This window comes from Hirundo rustica, chromosome 16 (genome assembly GCF_015227805.2).
Source record: "Hirundo rustica isolate bHirRus1 chromosome 16, bHirRus1.pri.v3, whole genome shotgun sequence".
Classification (NCBI taxonomy): Eukaryota; Metazoa; Chordata; class Aves; order Passeriformes; family Hirundinidae; genus Hirundo; species Hirundo rustica.
In genome coordinates this window covers 13444493-13469119 of record NC_053465.1, presented here as the reverse complement: position 1 = coordinate 13469119, position 24627 = coordinate 13444493, and the positions used below count along the sequence as shown (strand labels likewise).

Genomic DNA, 24627 nt, shown 5'->3' with positions numbered 1-24627 from the left:
TCCCTGATTTCATTTTTTGTGGAAAGTACAAGTTTGACAGAGAGGTTACTGAATAAATGCAGCACAGAGCAGTTTTACTATGTTACTGTGCAGCTGGAGTCAAATATTAGCTCCCAGAAGCAGTAGAGCAGATAGAGTATGAATTAAAGATGAAAAAAATATTTGTAAGGTGGTGGTCAGTGAGAAAGCTGGTGTTTGTCAGGGCTTGCTGCAGGGATTGGTGGCAGGATGACACTAGTCAATGTTTGCATTAGTGATCTGCCCGTGAATTTAAAATTGCTGCTAATAAAATGTGTGCCAAGACCTGTAAGATTCTAAAGCAGTGTAGCAGGACTTTAGAGGTCTAAACTATATCTTAACTGTTTGAGATTTGGTGTTTGTTTTCTGTGACTGGATTGAGATTCATTTGTTTAAGTGCAGATGCATGGAAAAATCTCTTTCTGGCCTAATTTCTTTGACTTGTGAGGGCAGTGGGAAAACCAAGCATTTGTAGAGTACAGTCCAGCCTCAGTGTGTGGCAGATATCCAAGTAAGGTCCAACATGTAAAATAAGATGGCTTAAAGTACACCCAGGGAAAATATCTTGTCTCATTGGTGCATCTTCTTATTGATCATTACCAAGGTGAAGTTGCATGTTAATTGTCCTGTGGTATTGTTTAATTATGAAAACTTTAACGCAGTACATGTTCCAGTGCTCAGGACAGCAGAGACTCTGGAAGGTTTTGAAATAAAGTGCTGGAGTAGTTGGTGTTAACCTTGGGTTAAGTAATAGATCTAAGTGTTAATTCTTAAAAGCTGCCAAAATGCCATTTATGCTGTTTCTATTTGAAATGTTGATTTAGTTCCTGCGAACTTTGATTAATCAGAAAGAAAAAAAAAGCCATAATTTATTGCAGACAGTGGAAGTACAATCAAGAAAAAATGAGTGGTTTTTCTGTTTTCAGACAGGTTTTTGGAAAGGGAGCAGATAAGGAACTGACAGCCTTCCTGCTTCACTTTTGAGATTCAAGCCAAGATCAGCAGGGGCTGAGCTGGGACCAGCACTGCCCAGAATGGGCCTCTGAGGCCTTTGAGCTGGAGTGGGCTGGGGATGGTGTCAGGGGTTGTAGAGATAACTCATCCTATGGGGAGAAGAAGGAGCAGCTTCTGCAGCAGCAGTTTTTCTTCCCCAGGCAGACAGTTCAGCCCTTGGTACCGAGTTACAGTCCAAAAAACAATGTTGAATTTAAACTTAGGTTTTACGCATATGGTTCACAAAGAAATTATGGAAAATGCAGATGATGTTTCTCCCTGGAACTAATGGTGAAAGAACAGAACCCTTCATCTGATCTTAAAACTGAAATATCCTTCTTGTAGCATTAGCAGGAACATTCAACTAATGTATTTTATTTCCACAGTGCCACTCTGCTTTGTTGTGTCTTGAGAATGCCAAAAGCCCATCTACCAGAGAACCTCTCAAAAAACAAAATCTGCTTTCTTGCTGCTTTGACATTCTCTACAATGCAACAAGATGTGCTCAATATGTATTATTTAGTAACTTACTCTGCAAAGTCAGACACAAACCCACTGTCTTGTCTGTAGTGTGCTTTTTAAAAAATAGCTATAATCAAAACTTCAAACTTTTCATTCCACTGAAGTTGCTAGAAAAAGGAACAGAAGCTCTACTAAAGCTGAAGTCCATTTTGTCTCCTTTCGAGAATGATGCATTTCAAATGTCATTTATATTGTATCTGTGTTTATCCATTAGAAAAGAAACACGTCCAAATCTGTCATAAAATGATTTGTTGAATTTTTAAATTATCTTCTGCTGAATTTATTTCAAAACTCACCCAAAGAGAGAGTAGATTATGTGAACTCTTGTTTGTGCTTCGTGCTGATTAGTATAAGGTCAATGTTTAAAATGTTTGAGCTACTGAGGGCAAGGCCAGCAGCTCCCTGTGTGACAGAGCTGTAACACAAGCCAGCAATATTCCCATCTCCTGAAAACTGCTTCCTGTAGCGTATTCCTTGACAGAACAAGGAAATAGCAGGGCTTTACTTTATGTGTGTTTTTCAAAAGGATATCTCCCTCTGTATTTATGGCCTGTGTCACAAGTGACATGTCCAGGAAGGAATTAAACTGGAAGCAATACCGATTTGCAGGTCCCCTTGATATCCTGTTGAGTTACCTCTTAACTTTGCTGGTGTTGAAGCCAAGGCTGCAGGGAGCTGTACTGCAGGTAGAGAGAGGAGAGATGCTCAGCTGTGGCTGTGTCACAGAGCCTGAACTGGTCACTGCAGCACTGGTCACCCTGTCCTGACAGGAGGGTGCACACAGGTGGAGCTTGGGGTTCTGCCAGGTGAAAAGTGACAGGACAAAAGGAAACAGCCTCAAGTTGTGTGTCTTGGTTTGAAATGACAGGTATCTGCTAGGGAGAGGCAGGCCTCTCTAGGAATCCCTTCCGTGTTATTATAATTTGGAAGATTAAAAAAAACCAAAAACTTTTCAGCCAGAGCTATGGGGAAAGGAATAAAGTCCTTTAGTAGTAAATATAACAGGACAGACAAACAACAACAGCAATTATAATAATAATAAACAGAACCAAGAACCAGTCAGTGCATATGCTGCACCCCTGAGGGCTGAGGTCCAGACTGGGCATGAAACTACTCCAGCCCCTGGCTGAGGAACTGGACAACGCCAGCTCTGACATCCAAGAACCGGGGATCAGCAGGGCACAGTGTCCATGAGCAACCAGGGCCTTCTGCCGGCCTCACCCCTTCAGTGCAGCATGCACAGGTTCCATAACCTCTCTCCCCTTTTCCCAATGGAAGCCATAGAGATTCTTGTAACCTACAGACCCTTCTGACCATCCCAGATCCTTGTAAACTACATCTATGTGTGAGATGGCTTGTGAGGGGACAGCAGAAGGACCCGGTGGAGAATTTCCATGTGGTGGCACTGCATTGTGAGTGGGACCATCAGAGCAAGCTTTGCTGTCATGTGGGACCTGCAAACGTTCTCTGAAAATGTCCTCTTGGATGTGGGGAGGAAATTGAGTAACATCCAAGATCTCATCTGTAGAAGCTGCAAGATTTGGGACTGGAGGATCCGTGCTCCGTGGTACTGTGCTCATAGGAAGAGAGGGGAAGGAAAATGCTTGGCAATCAGGAATCTGGAGGGATGTGCCCTGCTCCCACATCTCTGGCATGTTGCAAAGATACCAGACACCCTCTCTATGTGGCTTCTCTTCATTTGCACCTTTCCTCCTGTCCACAGATTCAGTTGGACTCAGCAGGAAACACCAGACTCCACCTCTGGTGCATCCACAGAACCTCACTTGCCATATGCCAGTTCTTCATTCCCACTCCTCTGAACCACAGGGAGCAAGTGCCTGGTTCCCAGTGCTGTCCTTGGGCTCCACCTGACACCTGGAGGACTCTGCCAAAGGGGAGGCTGAGAAGAAGCCCATCTCTCTTGGGCGGTTTCTCAGCTGATGGAAGAACACTGGTGTGTGTTATGGCTGGGTGGGAAATACTTTTCCCATCCTACAGATTCTTCTGAGTGAAGAAAAATGTTCTGTTTTGCTGTGGAGCAGATGTCAGGCTTCTGAAAGTTTTTTCCAGATGGAAACTGGAGCAGAGCCCTAACCTCTCATCATTTGCCTGCCTAAGCCTGGGAATTTTCAACCCAGTTTTCTGGCACTCAAAGCAGAGAACCCAAGTGCAAGGTGAATCACCTCGTTCCAGAGCCCAGGAAAGCATCTCTTTGGCTTAGAGCAAGGATGTCTGCTGTGGACACTTGTCTCCCAGGTGAATGCTCTATCACCTGGGGGGCAGTTGTCATTCAGAGGAGAATGTGTGAGAAGGGCTCGAGAAACCCTTCCTGCCACCCAGTGATGTTCACAGGGGCCTTGAGTGTCCACCCATTGTTCTGTGGGTGCTGGGGCTTGCTCTGCACTGTGGCAAGGACCCAGGCTGACTGGGACATCTTAACTCACTTCAGCCCTGAATGCTGAGCCCTGAAGGGCAAAGTGCTCTGTGAGTGAGTTTGTCAGGTGAGGGAGGGAAAGGGATCCTTCCTGCATTTGGAGTTCTGTGGACAGTCTCTGCTCCCTGAGGTAGCTTGTTGGCAGCTATGTCATGCAGTGTGAACAGGGACCTCTCTGCACTGCCCTGGAGCCTGCAGAGCAGCCAGGTGGGTTTCTCTTGTTCTCCCTGGCTCCCATGGATCATAGGCTTTGATTGGAAGAAGGCTGAGGAGCCTTGCCTGTGCACCTGGACAGCTGGTTCAGTGCTGCAGAAACACGCTGGCAGCTCAGCTCTTTCAAACCAAAACCCTCCTGGGAATTATTCAAACCATAACTGTAGTCTGGAGGATAGTTTTCTTCTTGGAGTGAATATTAAGAAGATAAGGAGAGGCCTTTGTTTGCAAGTGGATGGCTGTCTCCCGTGAGCTGACCCAAAGCCTCCTCTGTGCTGGCAGGCTCGGTGAGCCGCTGGCTGGGACAGGCTGAGCCAGGGAGGTGCTGAGCCTCCAGGCAGGTGCTGTGCAGTTGAGGGAACACTCTGTCAATAGCCAGGAGGACAGTACAATTATATTTTGTCCTCAACTATCGACACAGTGGCTCCTAAATGCCTCCTCTCTCTGTGTTATCTTCACAGGTCACCTTGGTATTCAGATGGTCTGCGACAGAGGAAGCATGAAGGGAGGAGGCTAAGTGCCAGTGGTGGAAGTCACACTCTAAAGGTGATCTGCTGTGACCCAAAAGCTTTCTGACATTCTTTGCCTTGCTTCTGATAGAGAGGAAGGAACTATTCTTCTCCACACAGCGTCTGTAAAGTCCCAGCAAGTTTGCTTCCCTCCAGAACATAGAGTTTCCAGCTCCAGGCAATTTCTTACGTGCTTCCTGTGTGGAAGTGGCTACAGGATCAGTCCCATAGGTGGACTTGGCTCTGGTGCTGGGATCACGCATGATAACTAGATGACTGGGTTGCAGACCCATGCAATAACCTCTCTCACTTAGACTTTTCTAATTAGATATTTTTCCTCTGTCTGATTCTCTGAAGTTGCTTGGAAGTTTAGTGGCAGAGGATGTGGTTTGTGTGTGCTGCTGCCTGGTCACACTGATGGATGTGATCAGTCTCTGTATTAAGTGCCAGCACATCTTAAGTGACTCTTTGTTCACACACTCATCTTTGCTGCTGGTAAATCTGTTCCATCCTGCCTTGAGCTGTTTTGAAAGCAGGTTACTGTGATGGGAGTCTGGAAATAGGAATGACCTGTGAGCTTTCCTAATGGATGGGGTCTGCTCATTCTGCTTTTGTGCCAGGTTGGGCTCTGCAGTGCCTTAGGTCTTATAAGGGAGCATCTTTCTCCACCAGTGCACAGGCTGTGCTTCTGCTTCTCGTCCTCATAACTGTGCACCAAATTCTGTCTGAGTAGCACTTGGACCCGAGGATTTCCATGTTTTCTGTGTGCTCCTCTGCTCTTCACATGTGCACAGCTGTAGGATCATCTCCCCGCTTAAGCCACACTCAAGAACTAAGTGGACACAGCAACTAAAAATGAAAAGGCAGTCTGTGTAAGTATGGGAGGAGACAAATCTTCAATCAGGATAAATTAGAAGGCCTGGGTTATAGAAACAAAAAAATGAGTGAAAGGTAGCAAGGAAACATACATGGCTAGCAGAGAAGGACAGTAATAGGAATATTTGAAGTGAAATGACAAAGCCTGCATCCAAGCAGCATGCAGACCACCTGCAGCATGTGTGGGAAGCCTTGCCAGGGCTGGTTTGGCTGTGGCCAGCTCTTGGTTTTGCGTGGCCAGCAGTGAGTATGTACAGGGCCAGCTTCCCTCGTTGGGCCTGACCTGAGATGTCTCTCCATTCATCTAGCAAATGTTTTCTCTAAAGCAAATCCTTGGTTCATCCGAATCCTTTCTGCTTGGCACCATCTTGACCATGGTGTGTACAACTTCTTCTGCCATGCCAGTTCTGTGTGGGCTGCTTCACTGGCATTTTGGCCATGCAAAACCTTTACTTTGTTGCCTTAGGTTGCAGGTGCTGTTTGAACTTTCCTTCTCTCCACAGATGACTGTGACAAGCCATGGGCACTGAAGGTGAACAGGGGAGCTGTACAGGACTGGCTGTACAGGCCAGGGCAGGCTGTGACTGGGTACAGAAGTGATCCTCATTTGTGCAAAGACAGTGAATTAGTAACTCTAGTCATGGAGATGTTAAATTTCCATCCTATAAGCATAATACTGCAGTCCCTATTCTGCACCTTATGGTCAGATTTTTCTGTGCATCAGATTCTCTGTGTCCAATGGGTCCTTGTCAGACATATTTGTCTTTTTTTATTTAGGTGCTACTCCTGTTTCACCCTTATTTTTCTGTTAAAAGAGAGGGAGAAGGAATTAATGTCACATCCTCATCTTACTGCTCATGATCATCTCTGGTTTGGTCAGTGCATGGCAGCTTTTGCCCCTTGCAAAGTGCGGGGGAAACAGCAAACTACACCTGCCTTGTGTTTCTGCAGCAATGGGCTATAGCTGACCCTTGTGCCAGCTGTTGGCGGGGGAATCCTATCAGGTAGGACAGGCATTAGAGGTTTTCCAGTGTTATTTACCAGCCACATCCACTCAAAGCCATGGGGAAGGCAGTATAGGAGGGAAGGGGTCATGCTGCTGTTTAATGTATGTCTGCAGTGCTCAGTAAATCACTGATTATTGTCCCCTTGCTTAGGTCCCAGTCAAGACTTCTCTTTCCTAGTGCAAGCATTTCCATCTTCACTGGGCATGTGAATTGTTGCTTTTCAGCCTCCATTTACCTGGGTTCTGTCACTGGCCCCAAGTGTCATTTTTGACATCCAAAACTGGTTGTGAGCTCCCTCCTCCTGCAGGAGCTGAACACTGCTGCCTCTTCCAGAGAGCAAACCAGAACCCTGGCTGTCCTTGTGCAGGGTCTGTCTGGGGCCTCTTTCTCCACTCCCAGCCCTTCCTGTGCATGTCCCACTGTACCAAGTCCTGCCTCCAGGAGCTTTCCAGCCCGTGCCAGGCATCCAGCTGATCTGCTGCCCTTGGGGAGGTGCCTTTGCTTCACACCACAGAAAGGTCCTGTGGGTGTGAGCAGACAGTGTCAGTGGCTGCCAGCAGGAACAGCAGCAGCACATGTGGAGATCCAGCTGCACATAAGGATGGTGTGAAATAAAGAAGATCTAGAGGACTGAGATACCCAGGTTGTAGATATTCTGAGGAAGGAGGTGGTTTTGTGGGTCAGCTCTTGCCATGCCCTGTGGTGCCTGTTTGTCGCTGCAGCATCCTGGATGTACTCCAGAAATGCATCTTCACGTTTAGCTTGGTCCAAAAAAGGATGTATTTAAAGAACTTGAGTGTGACTAAAAGCACAGCAACGGCAAAGGACCGGGCATGTCTCCAAAAGCACCTCCTGAGCTGCCCTGCAGCACTGGTGTGGGTGTGCCCACCCTGCCTGGTCCAGCCCTGCCGCTCCTGTCACAGGCACCGTCTGGAGACCTCAGCTGCATCCCGTTTGGGGAAATTCACAGGACCCTGGCAGCAGCAGTATCGGAGTTTGGAAATTTTATGGTCAGTTAAAATTGGAGGGCATGAGAAATACACAGTATCAGTATCAGTATTTGTATGCATTTCATGTGAACAGCTTTCCAAGGGTAATCATCATGAGAGAATCCTCATAAAGTATTTCTGTCAGCAATATTTTATGTCTTTCATTAAAGCTCTGGAATAAAGTAAATAAAAATAGTTGCTAATAACTGCGCATGGCATAAAGTATCACATTGTGAGGACAAGTTGCCCTGAAGAAATACAGTTATCCATTTGAAAAGTTTTAGGAAAGAGGTGTAAGTCTCAAGATGTGAAAACCAAAAGCCATTGTAACAACAGGCCAAAGGAACGGCTCTATTTAGTTAATTAATGAGAAATTTAGAAGCATTCCCATCAAGATCCATAAATGATTAAATGTTAAAACACTAGACATAAGAAAGAAAATACAGAATTTAAAGCTGCACAAACTCAAGCAATGGGTAAGGCAGACTTCAGCTGTCTTCATTAAAGCAGTCTACTGTGCATTATAGAGGATTTTCTATGCTTGAAATCTGTATCTGCCCTGCAAACGCTGTGCTCATTACAGGACTTGCTGGTGGAGGTTTCTGGCCTGGTATTGCTGGAAGCTGGACCTTCTGAACATCACATCCATGAAACTTGCACATGAGATTCTTACTGTTACATCCTTATTAACAATTATTGAGGTGGCTTTCTCTGATGGCTTCTTTGTCATTAGCTGTGAGGATATTTCTAATCTGGTCACCCTTCCAGGATGTGTTAAGCACTCATTCATTTTAGGAACCCTTTGAAAATGGAGCATTTAAGAGTTAAGCTGCCATGGAGACTCAAGCACCAAACCATTATTTCAGATTGCACAGTTCAACATGTTTATCTGCCAAAGCCCTCTTCTATCCCCACAGATGTGTGGCCTCCATGGGTACCTCAATCCTTCCTCATAAATCCTTTCCCTGGCTAAGGGCAGGTGCCCAGCTCAGGGTGACTGTTGCAGACTGTGAGGGTGAGTCCAGGGCCAGTGTTCACCTCCAGCTGGGGTGCAGCACCTTGGCCCCAAATTGTGACACTGAAACAGCACCCATGACAGCAGCCCCATTCTGCCCACAGGTGGGGGTTTGTCCTGCAGGCTCAGAATGAAACTGAAACCATGATCCCTGCAAATAAACCATCTTCACATCTCAAGCCCACCAAAACCCCTTGCTCTAGTGGCCTGCTGTTTATTGCCATTAACTCGTGGCCTTCTTTGAGAAGCAACAAGAAATGTGACTCCCTGAGTGAGATTTGGTCCAGATTTACCTCTATCCTATGGCAAGAGGCAGTTTAAGACCTCTGCTCCAGTCTAACTCACTTGTATTTTTATTTCTCTTTACATTCCTGTGGCGTTGTCAGATCCTAGGGCTGAGTTGGAGAAGGACGGAAAGGGAGAGCTGTGCTGGGAGGGTATCACTTGAGTGGGATTAGGTCCCTTGTCACAGCTGTTTGCTGGAGAAAGCACAGATTGGTCACTGATGTGTAATAAAGTACTCCCTGCACTTCCCCTTACAATGTAGCATTGGTTTTCACACCCTAACTTCTTTTTTTTCTTTTTTTTTTTTTTTTCTGGTTTTACTTTAGTTTCCAGGGCTTTTCGTTGCCTTTTTCTGTAGTCTACTAAACATTTCTATTCAAGGGTTACGACCTTTCATTTCAGTTGGGAACGTGACTGGTGTGGCTCCTCCTTCCTTTTAGCTCCAGCCTTCTTGGGAAGACCTACAAACACATTCTGGCTCTTCTTCAGTTCTTATCAGTTATCTGTTTTGGGATAGTTTTCACATGTGGATGTATCTTGTTCTGCTCCCCATTTCTAGGGATTAAGCTCTGCATCAGGAGTATGTAAATCCCTGGCAGAGCTGTCCATCCAGCCTGGAGCCTTTTAAAGCTTACAGAAAAAACAAACCTGTCCATTTTGCTAAATATATTCCTTTTCACTTCTAGGTCCTCCTATAGAGCCCCTGGAGCCAACCAGGCCTTTACCAACTCTTCCTGTTCGCAGAATTCACTCCACTTCGGAAAGAAAGCACGAGAGACACCCACGACCTCCCAGTCCTCCTCTGGGTGATAGGCCAGCTCTCCCTGGCTCCAAACCGAACATCTGTGATGGCAACTTTAACACTGTGGCTCTCTTTAGAGGAGAAATGTTTGTTTTCAAGGTACTAAGCATTCCCGCTTACCCATGAGTCTTCCCTTCATTTTATTGCTGGAAAAGGTCAATAGAAGTATTTGGTAGTGAGATTTGAAATGTCTGTGGAAAGAGTTTTGTTCTTCTGAGGCTGAAGACTGAGCAATATTGAAAGGAAGCGTGAACAGATTGGCTCTGTAATATTTGGAAACCGTGCCTGATGGGATTTACAAAATGCCCAGACATCCTGTGCTCCCAAATGTGAACTGGGTGCATTGGTAGAGAATTCAGATGCCGCAAAACCTGAGAGGAGCCACCTGTAAAGCCAGGAAGCAATACCAGTACCATGGGAAACCACAGATTCCTAGAGTGGGTTGTGTTGGGTTGGGAGGGACCTTAAAGACCACCTTGTTCCACCCCTGCCATGGACAGGGATACCTTCCACTAGACCAAGCCCCATCCAAGCTGGCCTGAAACACTTTCAGTGATGGGGCAGCCACAGCTGCTCTGGGAGCAATTCTCATTGTCTCAGAGGTGACATGCATGGAACTGGGGCTTTGGGATCACTCAGCCTACCTGGAGAGTTTAAGTCAACCTTTCTTGTAAACTACAGCCTTTTGCTCAATGACCCATTAGAGTACCTTGAATATGGACATCCATGATCCCATTCCCAAAATACCAGTAGCTTACACTCTGCCCAATGGGTGTGAAGTGTGGAAAGGTACATTATTGAAGGTTATGTTGCAGTCGATTCCTGAAATGAAAATAGTTGAAGGTTGGGATTGTATCTGGGAGAAGTCTCAAAGGTTCTGTCCTGCTCGTGCTCATCCCTGAGCATCCACTGCAGCTTTAACTAACGATCAAATATCTAAAGGGATATTTCATAAAACTCATTTGTGCCTTTAAACCTTGTGTGTTTCACACAGTCACCAGCTGTTCAGGCTGTCTGGCTCTCCTGGGCTCCGAGAGCTGAGCTTCAACTGAACTAGGACAAGCGTGACAACTCAGTGACAAGACATGGAGAGGACACAATGCTTACAGCTGTGGACTCGCTTCCCCCCTGCTCCTTTTCCCTCTCCTTCTTTCCTCCCTTTTTCACAGCACCATCAATCAACATCTCCCCCTTTGGGCTGCCATCGCCCCCCCACAGCACTTCCCACACTGGAGACAGTGTTGGGCTGGGTTGGAGCTGTCACCTGAAGCAGGACTTGTGTCTGTAATGGTTGTGGGGCCTAGGCAAGGATTAGCAGTGTTGGATGCTGGAGCCAGCCAGGTGTGACTCTAAGACAAAAGTACTGTCTCAAGAGGCTTCTGGTTTCCCCAGGATCGCTGGTTCTGGCGTCTGCGCAACAACCGGGTGCAGGAGGGGTACCCCATGCAGATTGAGCAGTTCTGGAAGGGCCTCCCTGCAAAGATCGACGCAGCCTATGAGCGCTCTGATGGCAAATTCGTTTTCTTCAAAGGTACAGTACAGTTCAGTATGAGCCAACCACTCCTGCCTCACCTCAGGCTGCTTTTATGGCATGAAAATGGTGAAAACAGGTTTGCTGCACCCTTGCCCTTTTCCAAGGGGGCACTTCAAGCAGCCACTGATCCTTAAAATACAGTTTAGTGTAGGCTGGCCTTGCCAGGACAATCTCTGTATAGAGTTAATATCAATATGGGGAAGTTGGCTTTCATGTGATAACAAGAAACAGCTCCTATTTCCCAGGGAATGTCAGTCTCCTGCTTATTTTCTTGAACATCTTTTGACAGGGCATTGAGGCCTCTACAGGTGCAGGGCACTACCAAACCTCATTTCTGGACAATTGTCTCCTAAAGAGACAAAATTACCAACCTTGTGCTGGGGCCCACTTTAGCTCCTTGTATGGTGACAGTGCCTGAAGAGGATCCTGTAACTTGAGAGTGAGTTGTGAGCAAGGAAGGATGGCTGAAAATCACGGCCAGTACAAAAGCATGGGCTTCTGGATTTGTGTCTGCAGCTGCGGTACCTCAGCTTTCTAAACTGTACTAAAATTTGAGAGGCTCAGAGAAAGGCAACAGAAATGTCTGAAAAGCTTGGGCTGATCAACACCTCAGCCTGAGCAAAGGATGGCAGATGGGATGAGACAAGTCTTTGAAGTCATGACTGGCATGAGAAGGTAAATGGGAAAGGGCTGTTCAACAGCTCTCCCAAAACAAGAGCTGAGGAACAGCAGATGAAATAAGGTTTCAGATTCAAAATGAAGTGGAGGAGCAGCTTTTTCACAGATTACCATTAAGCCTGGAAGCCCTCATCATGCTGTGGTTCACTGCGGTTGGTTTAGGTTCGTATGGATCCAACTCCTAACGAGCCAATCTGTTTGTTGTTTGTGTCCCCACTCACCTCTAGGAGATAAGTACTGGGTTTTTAAGGAAGTGACGGCAGAGCCAGGCTACCCTCACAGCCTGGTGGAGCTGGGGAGCTGCCTGCCCCGGGAGGGCATCGACACTGCGCTGCGCTGGGAGCCCGTGGGCAAAACCTACTTCTTCAAAGGGGACAGGTACTGGAGGTACAACGAAGACAAGAGAGCAACGGACCCAGGCTACCCAAAACCCATCACCGTGTGGAGAGGAATCCCTCAGGCTCCTCAGGGGGCTTTCATCAGCAAGGAAGGCTGTATGTGTCTGCAGTCTTTACACCTGTTAGACTGGGAAGAGCTGGACTGTGCTGGGAGCTGGGTGGTTGGATGTGGAGTGTTTGAGTATTTTCTGATCCAGGAATCAAGTCTTAGAAGCCCCGGGGTCACCTGGGTTTTGTGAGCAGCAGCAGTCTGAGATCCTTCCTGACCTTCATCCCAACCCACACACCTCCTCAGCTGCTAACCCACATTGTGACAATCCAGCTCTGTGGGAGTGGGACTTTTTTGCTGCAATAGACACCCTACTCAGCTTTGCCTGGGCCCTTGTTCTGGGGATGCTGGAACTTAGATTTCCTCCTAATTTACCTGTTGTGACCTCTGGCTCACTGCTAAAGGTTCCAGCCTGTCTGATGTTAGCAGTTAGCCTTGAACTTTTGTTCTGAGTAGGGGCTTGGAGCTCCAGAGGCTCCTTTCAGCACATTTCTTTCTCTGATTTGAAGATTTCCTCCTCCTCCAGTTAGGGAAAGAGCCAACAAGAAGGGACTTGTGCCACTGAGGCTGTGTTCAAATCTTGAGCTGTGGTGTGAGAGGAGGGCTGTAAGGCTGGGCCAAGCTGGAGGATGGCAGTGAGAGCCAACCAAGCTGGGGAACAGTGCAGGAGACCGACACTTTTCACCACAGCTCCCTTCTCCTGTTCCTTTTTTTCTAGTAACTTGAGAGTCATAAAAAAAATGGGTCATCTGGGGAGAGAGAGGTGCTTCAAGCAACGTTTGAAGCATCACCCTTTTATAAGCAGAAGGACGATAGTGCTCCTTAACACAGGCCAACTCTTTGGGACTCTGTGGCAAAAGGACTCATCTTACTCAACATTTGCTCCCTCAGGCTGAATGAACAGAAACCTGGTGTTCTTCCGAACACTCACACCCAGGCACACGCTGGCACCCTGCAGATGATGTTAATCACTTGGTAATGACAAGCCCATATTTACAGATGCTTTAGTAAAAAAATTCACTGCAGAAAAGGGTTCACTGCAGAACCCTTCCTTTAAAGCTAGTAGGGTGTTCTTTTTTAATTCCCAGCTTGTCTTGGCCAAGGGGAATGGTACTCCATGGGCAATGTTGAATACATTAGCCAGGGTTACGGCTTCTCCTTTAAATTCCAGCACCAAAACCACCTTCACTTTCCAATGGCTTGGGAATGCTCTGGATAAATGTGTTTTATTGACTTAGGCAGTGGCCATCTTCAGGTTGTCCAGGCTCCTTTAATGTCCTTCCACAAGCACAGCTCATTAACTGAAAATAGTGAGAAATATTCTCTGTTTTGTCTCCTAGTTTACACCTACTTTTACAAAGGGAAGGAGTACTGGAAGTTTGATAACCAGAGGCTGAGTGTGGAGCCAGGCTACCCCAGGTCGATCCTCAAGGACTGGATGGGCTGTAACCAGAAGGATGTTGAGCGGAGCAAGGACCGGCGCCTCCCGCACGACGACGTGGATATCATGGTGACAATAAATGACATGCCCAGCACTGTCAATGCCATTGCAGTGGTGATCCCCTGCATCCTGTCTCTGTGTATCCTGGTCCTGGTATACACAATCTTCCAGTTTAAAAACAAAGAGGTGCAGCAAAATGTTGTGTACTACAAAAGACCTGTCCAGGAATGGGTATGACACAGCTTGCTGCACATTTCAACTCATTGAGCTGATGAGGACTATGGACATGCAAAAAAAGAGGAAAAAATGCATTGAAAAGCCTACCAAACAAAACTACTTCAGTGACCTACAAGTTTTGGACACCCTGGGATGGAAATAAGCAGGAAAACCGGAAAAAAATACAGGCAGGCAGCCTTGGCAGTGTGGAGCCTCTTTCCTTTGTACTGCTTTGGTCACCTGCCGGTTGTGGTGCCATCCACCGGCTCGCTCTGCCAGCACCAGAGTCTTCGAGACAGGTTTCAACTGATCTGGGAAACTTCCTTCAGTTCCCTGCACCAGTGCTCCCTGTTAAACCCAGCATTCTCCAGTGTAGCTAAACCACCTCTGAACAGAACCATTTTTTTAATAGCTGTCTCATAAATGAATCAAGATCATGAAATCTATGAACAAGAACAATTTCAGTGTCATAAGCAGAAGACATTCTGATGCTGAATCATTCTAAAAAATCTTCTTAGTTTATTAAAAAATCCAGGGATCTACCTGGATACAATTTTCCAATACCTGCTGGTCAGATGTTTTGTACATTCATAACTAAGCAATGCTGCCACTCAGCACAGTGCACGAGGAACCACTGAGCACTCAAAGAGGTACCGGAGTGTGGAGCAGAAGCTCAAGAAGCACCAAACCTGGCAAGCCCTAGACTGGGACAATCTGAAGACAAAGTAATTGGGTAAAAAAAAATAAAAAAAAAAAAAAAAAAAAAAAAAAAAGAAAAGAAAAAAAAAATCATGGTTTTTGTTTTGGGAGCCGATCTTGAAAGAAATATTTAAATGTCATTTAAGCTGGCTTAAGCTCCCGCCAGCAAGAACCCAGGAACCAATGGTTACTGAAATACCAGGAATGTGTATAGACAGACTGCACTCTGCCCGTTAAGATGCTGGGAAAAGATGAGTTGTTGTTCTGTGGCATGTGTAACTAGATTGTGGAATTTATATGTTGGGTTTCAGGAGAATGGGAATGTTTGTTTGGAGTGAGGTCGTCATTACATTTTGCTGAAATAATCAAGGTACAGTAAGAATTAGGCCTGTTTATAAAACTAAATCCAACCCCTGCAGATGTTACAAACATTTTATGCCTTCAGGATCTGGGGGTTTGTTTCGCTCACTTCTTCACAGGAAAATATTTGGCAAGGACCAAAGGAAGCATGCCACACAGTAGAATGAGTTTACCACGTTTGACAGAGCCATAAAAATCAGGTAAAGGCAAGAAAAATACCTTAACTCTCAGCTAGTGACTTTCCACAGGTCTCTTCCTAAAACATTAGCTTCTGCTTGTCCCTCTTACAGTTGTGAGTGATTCAGGACATTGTGCCCTAACCACAAACTTTTGATTTTCATGTTGATGCTGATATTTTTACCATGTTGAATAAGAGTGGAAGAGTCTTTTGCAGTGCAGTGTAAGGGTGAAGTCCAGCACTGTACAGAAGTGCCATCCATGTCAGCACAGGAATTGCTTTGCCCGCTCACCATGGGGAACAGGTGATTAACCTAAACCCTCTGCCTATAACTGAATTTCATTGAGTGCAATGGAAGTGCAATGCACAGAATGTCCACTTAGTGTACAAAAAGTACAGCTTTGAAATGTCAGCTCTGAAAAACATCCCCAAGGACAACAAACATAAAGTATTCCTAATTACAATAAGGAACAAAGCAGCAGAGAGATCGTTAGAATTATGGATTGCTAATTAGTGCTCAAATATTGCTCTGGTGAAGCAGGATAGACATATAGATTCGTCTGGTGAAGCCCACTATGACTGCATTAACGTGTGGTCTCAAACTGTATTTTGTCCTTCATAACTGATTTCCATAGCCAAGCTGTTTATTGTGTTTAAACATAAACTATTACCAACATATTACAAAGTAAGTGAGAAGCTCGTAGATGCAAAACTTTGAACTGTAGTGACAAAACGTGCTAACGTCTCATGATGAGTGAAGGAGTGCGAAGGACCAAACAAAATCAGAGCTACTGATCAGACACCCCCACGCTACTCCGCGTTGCTCTGTGTCCCAGAGGTGTGGTGGGACACACCACGGACGCCACACGGCCACGTGGCACCTCGGTCTCATCTGTACGCTGCCATCTCGCCGGGACTGCGACAGCCCAAACCTTTGAGCAACTTCCAACAGCCATCATTAAAAAAAAAAAAAAATTATATATATTAAAAAAAAAAAAAAAAATTTACAACGGAGAGCGATGTCTGGCTTTGTTTGTATTTTCTCCTCCCTGCCCCAAAGGTAGGTTTTTGACCTGCCCAAGGAACGAGCTGTTCAGTTGGCGCAGTGCCCGGGTGGGCAGGAGGCTGAGCCCTTGTGCCTGGGGTGGCTGCAGCAAGGCAAGCTGCTGCCCTGGGCTGCCAAAACCCAGCCTCAGCTGCTGATCCACAGAGCCACAGAAATACCCCAGGGCCTTTTCTACCTGCCCTGTACCTGGCCCCTGGGGCAGGTGTTACATATGGGAGCTTCCAGGGGGTGAGATCAGCCCTCTGTAGCCAGTTTTCCTCCAGTACAGTCCCATTCGTTATCACCTCTGTTTTGCGAAGATCAGCCTCTGGGCACTCCTGGGGTAACTTGGATCCAGGCACAAACGTATTTTTGTGTAAGGGACAGTTCCCACCCCTGAGCTCTTTGCTGGGATCCTGTGCTGTGCTACAGAAGCACTGGACTCGCTGCCCATCAGCCTGGCCAAAGCTCTCTGAGGGCAAGGGCTGTGTTCCAGCTCCTGTCCAGAAATGCTGGACACATTGTTCCCACAGGGGAGCAGGGATCAGCAGTGCCAATTCAACTCTAACAAGCAAAAGGCTGTTGTGTATTCCTGTCCAAACCCCCTGCACCACGGGGGTTTGGACAGCCCAGGGACCTTGGAACACCCTGGACGAGCTGCCAGCCACACTCACTATACTGCACTCAATATCCTATTCGTTTTGGGGTTTCTTTTCCAGTTTTTGATTACTTTGAATAGTTTCATTACCATTCAGGCTCATTGTCACAAGAAGTTTAGACATTTGCTACGATATTTGATCACTACATTCACAAAAGCTGGTCCTCCACTAAGATAGGTTAATTATTCCTAACTTACAAGTCATTAAATCTCAAGATCTCCAATCTCATGCTGTTTAGAAACCTCTGTAAAGGATTCTGACAGGTTTTTGGCCATTAAAACACACAGCTACACACCCCAAGACCTCACTGAACCCAGAGTTATGAGCCTTTCATTTCTCCCTCCTGTTACATTCACCCCAGGGCTAGAATCAAGCTCTCCTCATAGTATCACCTATTTGTCCAGCACTCCTTTAGTTCCTCTAATCATTCTTGCAACCCTTCCTCACATGTTGCCTTCCACTGCCTGATGGCAAAGGTGCCAGGTGGCTTTAGCTGTGCTGTGTAACCCACACCTTTGTAGCTCAGCAATTTCATTTTTAAGGATCCCAAGAACCTGTGGGAACTCAGCTCTGGTTCAGTAAAATTCAATTTTACTGGCTATTCCTTAACACATTTTGGCATCATCACCACACATGCTGTGCTGCCTTGGAGATGAAAGCACATGAAAAGGGTCAGTCAAGGGCTGCACTGTGCTTGTGCCCCAGGCTGTCATGCCAAGAGCCTGTCACCTGGAACTCTGCCCTTCTGGAACCTGCCACCTGAGCTGTCATTTCACCCTTGCTGAGGCACAGTGCTGTGCTCAGCCTCCTCCTCACCACCCTGCTCCTGCCAGCTCTGGCACTGCAGGGCAGGATCTCAGGGCAAGCAATGGGCAGCAGCACAAGAATTTCACCCCTCCGTTCCCCAGCTTCTTTTGGAGTTTGAGACCCAAAATTTAATGCAGATGATCACAGATGATCATGGCAATCTTTATTTTGAACTTTAAGGAGTAACCTTTTATCAGCCAAATCTTACAAAGCCCTTCCTGAACATCCAGACAGTAAAACAAAATGGAAATTTACTCAATTTTCTACAAAGCCCGAAGGCCCTGGGCTGAAAAGAGGCCCATACAGCCCTCAGGTCATCATTCCCCAAGAGAACCCAGCTGAGAGCAAGGCAGCTCTGTGGAGACAAGTGAGAGCTTCCTCTTATACTCAGGATGGGAAATGGAGGCACTTCTATGCCTTCAGTGCACCCTTAATGGGCAAGCAGGAAAGCAACTGAAATGAGCTATCACTGAGCAACAGCTGTGTAGAAAGAAATTACAGTCTTCTGCCTGAAAGTAGCACCTACAGCTGCTTTCCATCTGGCACAGGCAGAGCTCTTTGTGAGGAAGCTCCCAAATCTGTAGCCTCTGACTGAGTGCTTAGAACCGTGTTATTTAACCTTTGTCTCCAAGGTAAATCCAGATAAGGTGGTCCAAATCTATTGGGATTTTCTGATTTCTGAGAGTTTCCCATTGTAGAAGGTGAACTCCTGCAGGACAAATTAAGCCCACAGGCAAGAGAGTGCCTTTTGGGCCTTCTCCTGCAGGTGCCTCAGAAGCAGCACAGGTGACACCAGGTCAAATATTGCTCCAGGGATTCCCACACTGGTGTGGTTAAAAGCCCTTGGATTGACACTGAAAAACTCCAGTCTGATCACTTCAGAATCACCATCCCATGGGAACAGCTGCAAGTCAGGGTAAAAGAGCAGGTGATGACTTTTGAGTTGTTTTGTGGCAAGTAAACTACTGTATTTTTGGTACTGGACACACAAAGGGGTCTTACATGTACCTAGAGCTGAAACACCACTCGAACAGGAGTGTGGACAGAGAGGGCAGCACATGTAGTGCCAAACCAAACTGCTGTGCAGCAGGACACTGGTGCAAGACTTAAGGCAAAATAATCTCTAGTGATCAACATTCAAGAGCCACAAGAGTAAATATTGTGGGGTAATTTGAGGGGCTCTGTTGGCATCACAAAACCAGAAAGCAGAGCTGAAGAACTGAGCAAAGGGATAGAGCACATTCCTTATTTGTATCTTATGCACGTTATTTGTCAGTTTTTGTGGTACCAGTTTACAAAAGACGACAAAAATTTGGTTTTTTAGCCTTTCCCTTGGGCCAGGCCTGCAGAATCATCATCAGACGTTCTGGATGTCTATGATCCAAAGTGCAGCTCAACACTTCACTCCTTGGAGCTTTCTGGGAAGCAGGAACCAACATTACTCATGTGAGGCTAAAAGACAAAACAGAAAGAAGGTTTAGTTGTGCCAGAGTGCAGAAGGCATTTCAAAACACCAGCTTCAGTCTGCACCTGCTTCCCACTACAAAAGCCCAGAATAAATTTCCCTTCATAGGAAAGGACCTATGGAAAGAGGGAAGCAAGACGTCGTGGCTGCTAACAGCCAGCCACAGGAACAAACCTCCCAGGCTGGCAAAGGCAAAATGCACATTCAGGCTGGCCCAGGTAATGACTGACAGCTCAGTGCATGTTTAATTACAGCTGATATGCTCAGAGACATCAAGACTTTGTATCCAAACTGTAACAGGGCAAAGAATTTTTTAAAGGGTTCTCCACTGAAGGAATTCCTTATGCCATAAACAATTCCCAGATTATGGCTGAGAATTCAGCAACCAAGTTACAACGCTCAGGTAGTTCAGGAACACACTTTCAGCACCACATCAGTGGTCCTCAGGCTTGTAACTCAAGGCCCAAAACCAGTTCCCATAGGACATTCATCTGTGTTTATGCCCAAATGTAAAAACATTTGCTTATGAAAAACATTTCCATACATTAACGAATGGGGAAGGTCCCCTATCGTTACCGTTCCAGACAGAAAACAACCCCTGCCTCACATTAAAAAATAACTTGGACAAAGTCTTTAACAAAAAGACTTAAAAAAATTCAAGTCAGCAGTTTTAAATATAAGAGGTTTAAGGCAGCAGCAGCTGACAAGATCCACAGTATTTTCGGCTCCAGAAATGGTTTCAGCAAGCATCTGAAAATAACAGTTGAATAACTACAGTGATCAAAAGCCAAGATGGCAAGCAAAGTCACTGGTATTTTAACTTCTAAAATACGATTTGTTTTTTTTAAAAAACCCATTGGTGTCATAGCTGAGCATTGAACATTTAGGAAAGAAAACCTGCCAGCTGAAACAGATGTTAGTTCTCACAAAAAGGATTCTCACTGCAAAGGAACATTTCATAACACAATGAGCAACTGCTGCCAGTAACCAAGAAAAGGGGAGAGGAAGTGAAAAAACGATAATTAAAGCAAACAAACCAGCTGCTTTTATAATAAAATCTTGCCTGTTTCGACCAAGGTTCTGCCCAGAGGAGGATCCTCCCTACCTGTCAATCAGGGAATCCCTCATGTGGGTGGCGATGGTGCTTGGCTGAGCCTCGTTGAGCCTGAAGATGCTCTCGATGACAGAGAGCTCAGTGCTGGTGGTGTCCAGCCCGCAGAAGGCACACCAGTCGTTGACCACCATCCCCGCTGCGATCACCTCGCTGCCGCGGTTCACCGTCCCCGCCTGCCGGGACACAGCAGCCGTGAGCAGGAGCTGGCACTGCTCCCACACAGCCCTGGCACAGCTCTTTGCTGGGTTGCTCAGCTCACACCGCTGGAGAGAGGAGCTCTGCCACCAGCAAAGTTCTGAAGGTGCCAGATAAAATGATTAATGAACAGCCTTTACTCTCTGGTGAGAAACCGGTGTGGTATTCAGTGAAAGAGAATCCAATAAGCAGGAAGGATTACAGCATTCACACATCCAACTAAGCCTACAGGAGTTTCTTACTTAATCTTTTTGAACACTGGCTTCAGCCAAACCACAAACAGCCTCACATTCTGTATCTGCACAATGTGCACAATCCCAGCAGCGCAACATTTCGGAAGGCAACTAAAAGCACTGAGCAGCTTATTCAGACTCAGGAAAGACACACAACTGTCTGGAAGACTTGGTTCAAGTTCTCTCCTCACCTCCCACTCAGAAACACTTCACAGAAAAACAGTATCAGGGAGCCCCTGAGGTGGAGAAACATTGCAATGGAGTGGGGAGGGGATGGGAGGAGCAAACACTCCACAAATGCCTTACCACAAGCGGGACCTGCAGCAAAGAAGACAGCTCATCCTGGTCATCGATTGAAGTTTTGGGGTGCACGATTCCTCCTTGGTTACTAAAAACACAGTAACTTCCAACCAGCACCTGGTCTGCTACTGTTTGCCTGAACACCTCCACCTTCAGTACATCTGCCAGGATCTCTTCTGTCTCCTGCAAATAGAAGGAGGATAAAGCCTTCAGATAAATGGTATCGTGGAGTGGGAAATCAAGCTATTCCTGCACACAGCCTGCAAATGGGAACGCAGCCACGATAATACACACAGCCAAGCTCCACACTCCACGTGTTCCCATATTCCTGTGCCACTGAACACAGCCTCATGCCCAAATCCCCCCTCTCCGTTGGGAGTACATCACTTGTATTAATTCTTAGCAAACCAGTCCTCTTTGCTCCCAAACCACTGGGACAAAATGGTCTTATATTTCTCATTTCTCTTAACAACTTTCTTTCTCTCCAGGTTTCAGTGAATTATTTTGATTTATCTCTCACTGGCCTTTACTTTTTATACTATTTAAAACATATCTGCAAAGCCTTCTCCCATGCCCTTATTTTTCCCTTTGCATTCCTGCCACCAAGTCACATTTCCTCATCACCCTTAGCACAAGCTGGAAGCAAACACTGCCAGGACCTGCAACCACACAGCATATCTTTCAATGCTGTTAAGGTACCAGCTCTCAGACATAAAACAGGAGTGACTTTGTCTCCTCTGCCCTTATTTTAAGGTCACATACAAGAATATTCTATTTTTATTTCAGACCCCTGTAATGATGCACGTCCATGGTCTCTTTCAGCTACTGGCTCACTCAGCTGTAGATTCTAACTCCTTCAGTGGTCTTCACTGCACTCCTCCTTACACTCCTTATTAGACCTGTGCACACTCTAATTCACTCAATTTTATGTACCCAAAGCAAACAGCACCCAGTGATCAATGAATCACAGAATGGTTTGGGGTGAAGGAACCCTAAAACTCATCTCATTCTACCCCCTACCATGGGCAGGGACACTTTTCACCAGACCAGGTTGCTCCAAGCCCCATCCAACCTGGCCTTGAGCACTTCCAGGGCTTGGAACTTCTCCGGGAAACCTGTGCCACGGCCTCACCACCCTCACAGGGAAGAATTCCTTCCCAGTATCCCATGCAGCCCTGCCCTCTGTCAGTGGGGAGCTGCTCTCCCTCGTCCTCTCCCATGATACACAGGACCCCCAACTCCTTCCCTTCTCCAAAGCACATTCACCACAGCTGAGCCAGAGGGAACAATTCCAGCCCCAGCATGGGCAGCATTTCCCAGGACCACTCTGAATGTCAAAGTGTCCCAGAGCCCTGTACCCTGTCCAGATCTGGGTGAACCAGAGCCACGTAGTCATTGCAGGTGGTGACGTTGCCCAGAGCCGACAGCCGCTCCTCCACGCGCTGGATCCGCACGGAATCCGGGAGGCTGTTGCGGATGTGCTGCAGCTCTTGGTCTGTCGTGCTGCTCGGGACCAGCAGCCCATGTCTGTTCCCTAAAATGACAAAAAGAAACAGAATAGACTGAAAAGAATGTTTCCACAGGGTGTGTTAGCACCCCCCTCCTGTTCACACACGGCTTGAGCTGCTCTTGCTCCGTGCGTTCCTTCCAAGCCCAGAATTCAGCCCAGAAGATGGAAAAATAACCAGCACCCCAGGAAAAGAAAAAACAGGCTGGAGCACAAAGTGTGGGTGAATGGCTCTTTCTTTACTCCCTTCTCTCCTCCAACAGGACTAAAGGAGGCCCGAGGCTCTCAGTGAGACACCTGACAAGGAACTCTCTGTGCAGATGCCATTTGCCCTACAAAAGGCTCGGTGCTACTGTTTGTGTGCCTGTGGCAGCATGACTGAATGGCTGAAGGAACAAATACGCAAGAAGCTGGTCTGACCTACCAGGCAGAGTCAGTGAAAGGCTTTTCCCCGACTTTCACATTCGGTAATGCCTCCCCCTCCCCGGGCCGGCACCGAGGAGCACCGGAGCTTTCCTGGCCCCGAGTGCCAACACAACCCCGACCCTGGCTCCCGGGAGAGTCTCTGTTACCCCACGTCCTTCACGGAATCAGCCGGGTTGGAAAAGACCCTTGAGATCATCCTTTCTCCTCCTCACGCACTCGAGGCATTAAAACAACCCTCGAGGGCGAGGGGCGCTGCCCCAGGGGCTCCCCGGCACGCCTCTACCCCCGACGCGGTTCCGACCTAACCCGCGACCTTCCCCCGTCCCCCCCGAGCCTCCCTCCGCCTCACGTACCCACACACATCCTGCCGATGATGCGGCAGCCAGCGATGGAGGCGTGAACCACTGGAATGGTCCCGAAGAGCTCCCCTTCGAAGACGCTGCAAGGAGAAAGCGCCGCGTCAGGGCCCCGCGGGGCCGCGGGCAGGGCCGGGTCGGGCCGGGCCGGGCCGGGTCGGGCCCTCCTCACCTGTAGAAGTTCTCGGAGCCGCCGATGGCCACGAGGCAATAAGCGTTGGTGAGCTTGGCGAAACAGCCCAGCTCGTTGTTGTTCTCGAAGCTCGCGCGGACCGCCATGGCAGGAACGGGAATGCGAACGGGGGCCGGGAAGGAAGCCGGCACGGGACCAAGAATGGGCCGATAACGGGGACTGAGGGGAGGGGAGGAGGGGTGTCAGGGCCGAGAATGAGGCTGAAGTGCGAATGGGAACAGGAACAGGCCGCGGCGGCTCCGAGCGCCTCCGCCGGAACCACGAGGCGCGGCCGCTTCCGCTTCCGGCGGAGCGCGCGCGGGGCAGAGCGGCGCCGAGCGCACTTCTTGCGGACAGCGCCCCCAAGCGGCCGGGAGGTGTGAGCGCTCAGGGCGCGCCGCCATGCTGGGGAGCGGGAGCGGGACCTGCCCGGGGCCCGCGGAGAGACCCAGCGCGACCCAACCCGGCCCAGCCGGGACCGGCCCGTGGCGGCGGGACCGGCCCAGACACCGCTCCCCAGCGTGGGCCCCGCCACGGCCCTGTGGGACACAACCCGACCCCGTGTGCCCGGATCCCAGCTGGGGCTGAGCCGGCCCCTGTGTCCGCACAGCCTGGAGAGGCCTCCACGGGTCCAGGTGCAGCATCGCTGTCCTTGTCCCGGGTGTCCGTCACTGTCCCTGTCCCAGGTGTGCCATGGCTGTCCCTGGCCACTGTGGGCCACCTCCATCTGTGTACAGCTGTCCCTGTCCCAACACGAGCCATGCCTGGGCACCACCTCCATGCTGACACTTGAGATGTAGGACAGCAGACGTGTCATCTGTGAGGTGACACACCACCCGTGACCCAGCTGCCACCTGAGTGCCTCACTCATGTATGGGAGCCACCTGTGTCAGCTGCCACCAGTGTTGAGGTGTGCTCCCGCAGCAGCCCCCATCCCTGTGTTGACCCCACTGATGTGACAATGTCAGCCATGTGCAGATGCCAAACGTGTGCCCAGACACGTCCCTGTCCCCCTCCTGGCACGGCACAGCTCAGCATGGTGGGGCCCTGACCAAGCTCAGTGCTCACCCCACCCAGGACCCAACAAGTCTTTTTCCAGCAGAACAACTCCTTTATTTTTCACATCCCCTGG

General features: G+C 47.9%; 2 protein-coding genes across 3 annotated transcripts in view; one reads left to right on the top strand and one right to left on the bottom strand.

Annotated features, from left to right (window-relative positions):
• The window catches only part of MMP24 (matrix metallopeptidase 24), a 41955-nt gene extending 25742 nt beyond the window's left edge, over positions 1-16213 (top strand). For both annotated transcript variants that reach the window (XM_040079692.2, XM_040079693.2), the window contains 4 exons: positions 9548-9762; positions 11056-11194; positions 12103-12369; positions 13663-16213. In XM_040079692.2, the coding sequence (XP_039935626.2) occupies positions 9548-9762; positions 11056-11194; positions 12103-12369; positions 13663-14000 (959 nt within the window). In that variant the 3' untranslated portion in view covers positions 14001-16213. The remainder of the gene's footprint in view (positions 1-9547; positions 9763-11055; positions 11195-12102; positions 12370-13662) is intronic.
• A 1655-nt stretch (positions 16214-17868) lies between these two features.
• Positions 17869-23790, bottom strand: EIF6 (eukaryotic translation initiation factor 6). Its single transcript, XM_040079698.2, has 6 exons — positions 23496-23790; positions 23321-23406; positions 22393-22568; positions 21041-21217; positions 20298-20479; positions 17869-19179 (listed from the first exon to the last, which is right to left on the bottom strand). The coding sequence occupies exons 1-6, from the start codon at positions 23600-23602 to the stop codon at positions 19170-19172; spliced, it is 738 nt and encodes a 245-aa protein (XP_039935632.1). The 5' UTR covers positions 23603-23790; the 3' UTR covers positions 17869-19169.
• Between the last annotated feature and the right edge of the window lie 837 nt (positions 23791-24627).

Excerpts from the sequence above, each read along its gene's own strand:
- EIF6 (XM_040079698.2), bottom strand. The coding sequence starts at position 23,602 with ATGGCGGTCCGCGCGAGCTTCGAGAACAACAACGAGCTGGGCTGTTTC. Across the intron at positions 23,407-23,495 it reads GGCTCCGAGAACTTCTACAG|CGTCTTCGAAGGGGAGCTCT; the intron begins GTGAGGAGGGCC and ends TTCTCCTTGCAG. Across the intron at positions 22,569-23,320 it reads CATCGGCAGGATGTGTGTGG|GGAACAGACATGGGCTGCTG; the intron begins GTACGTGAGGCG and ends TTGTCATTTTAG.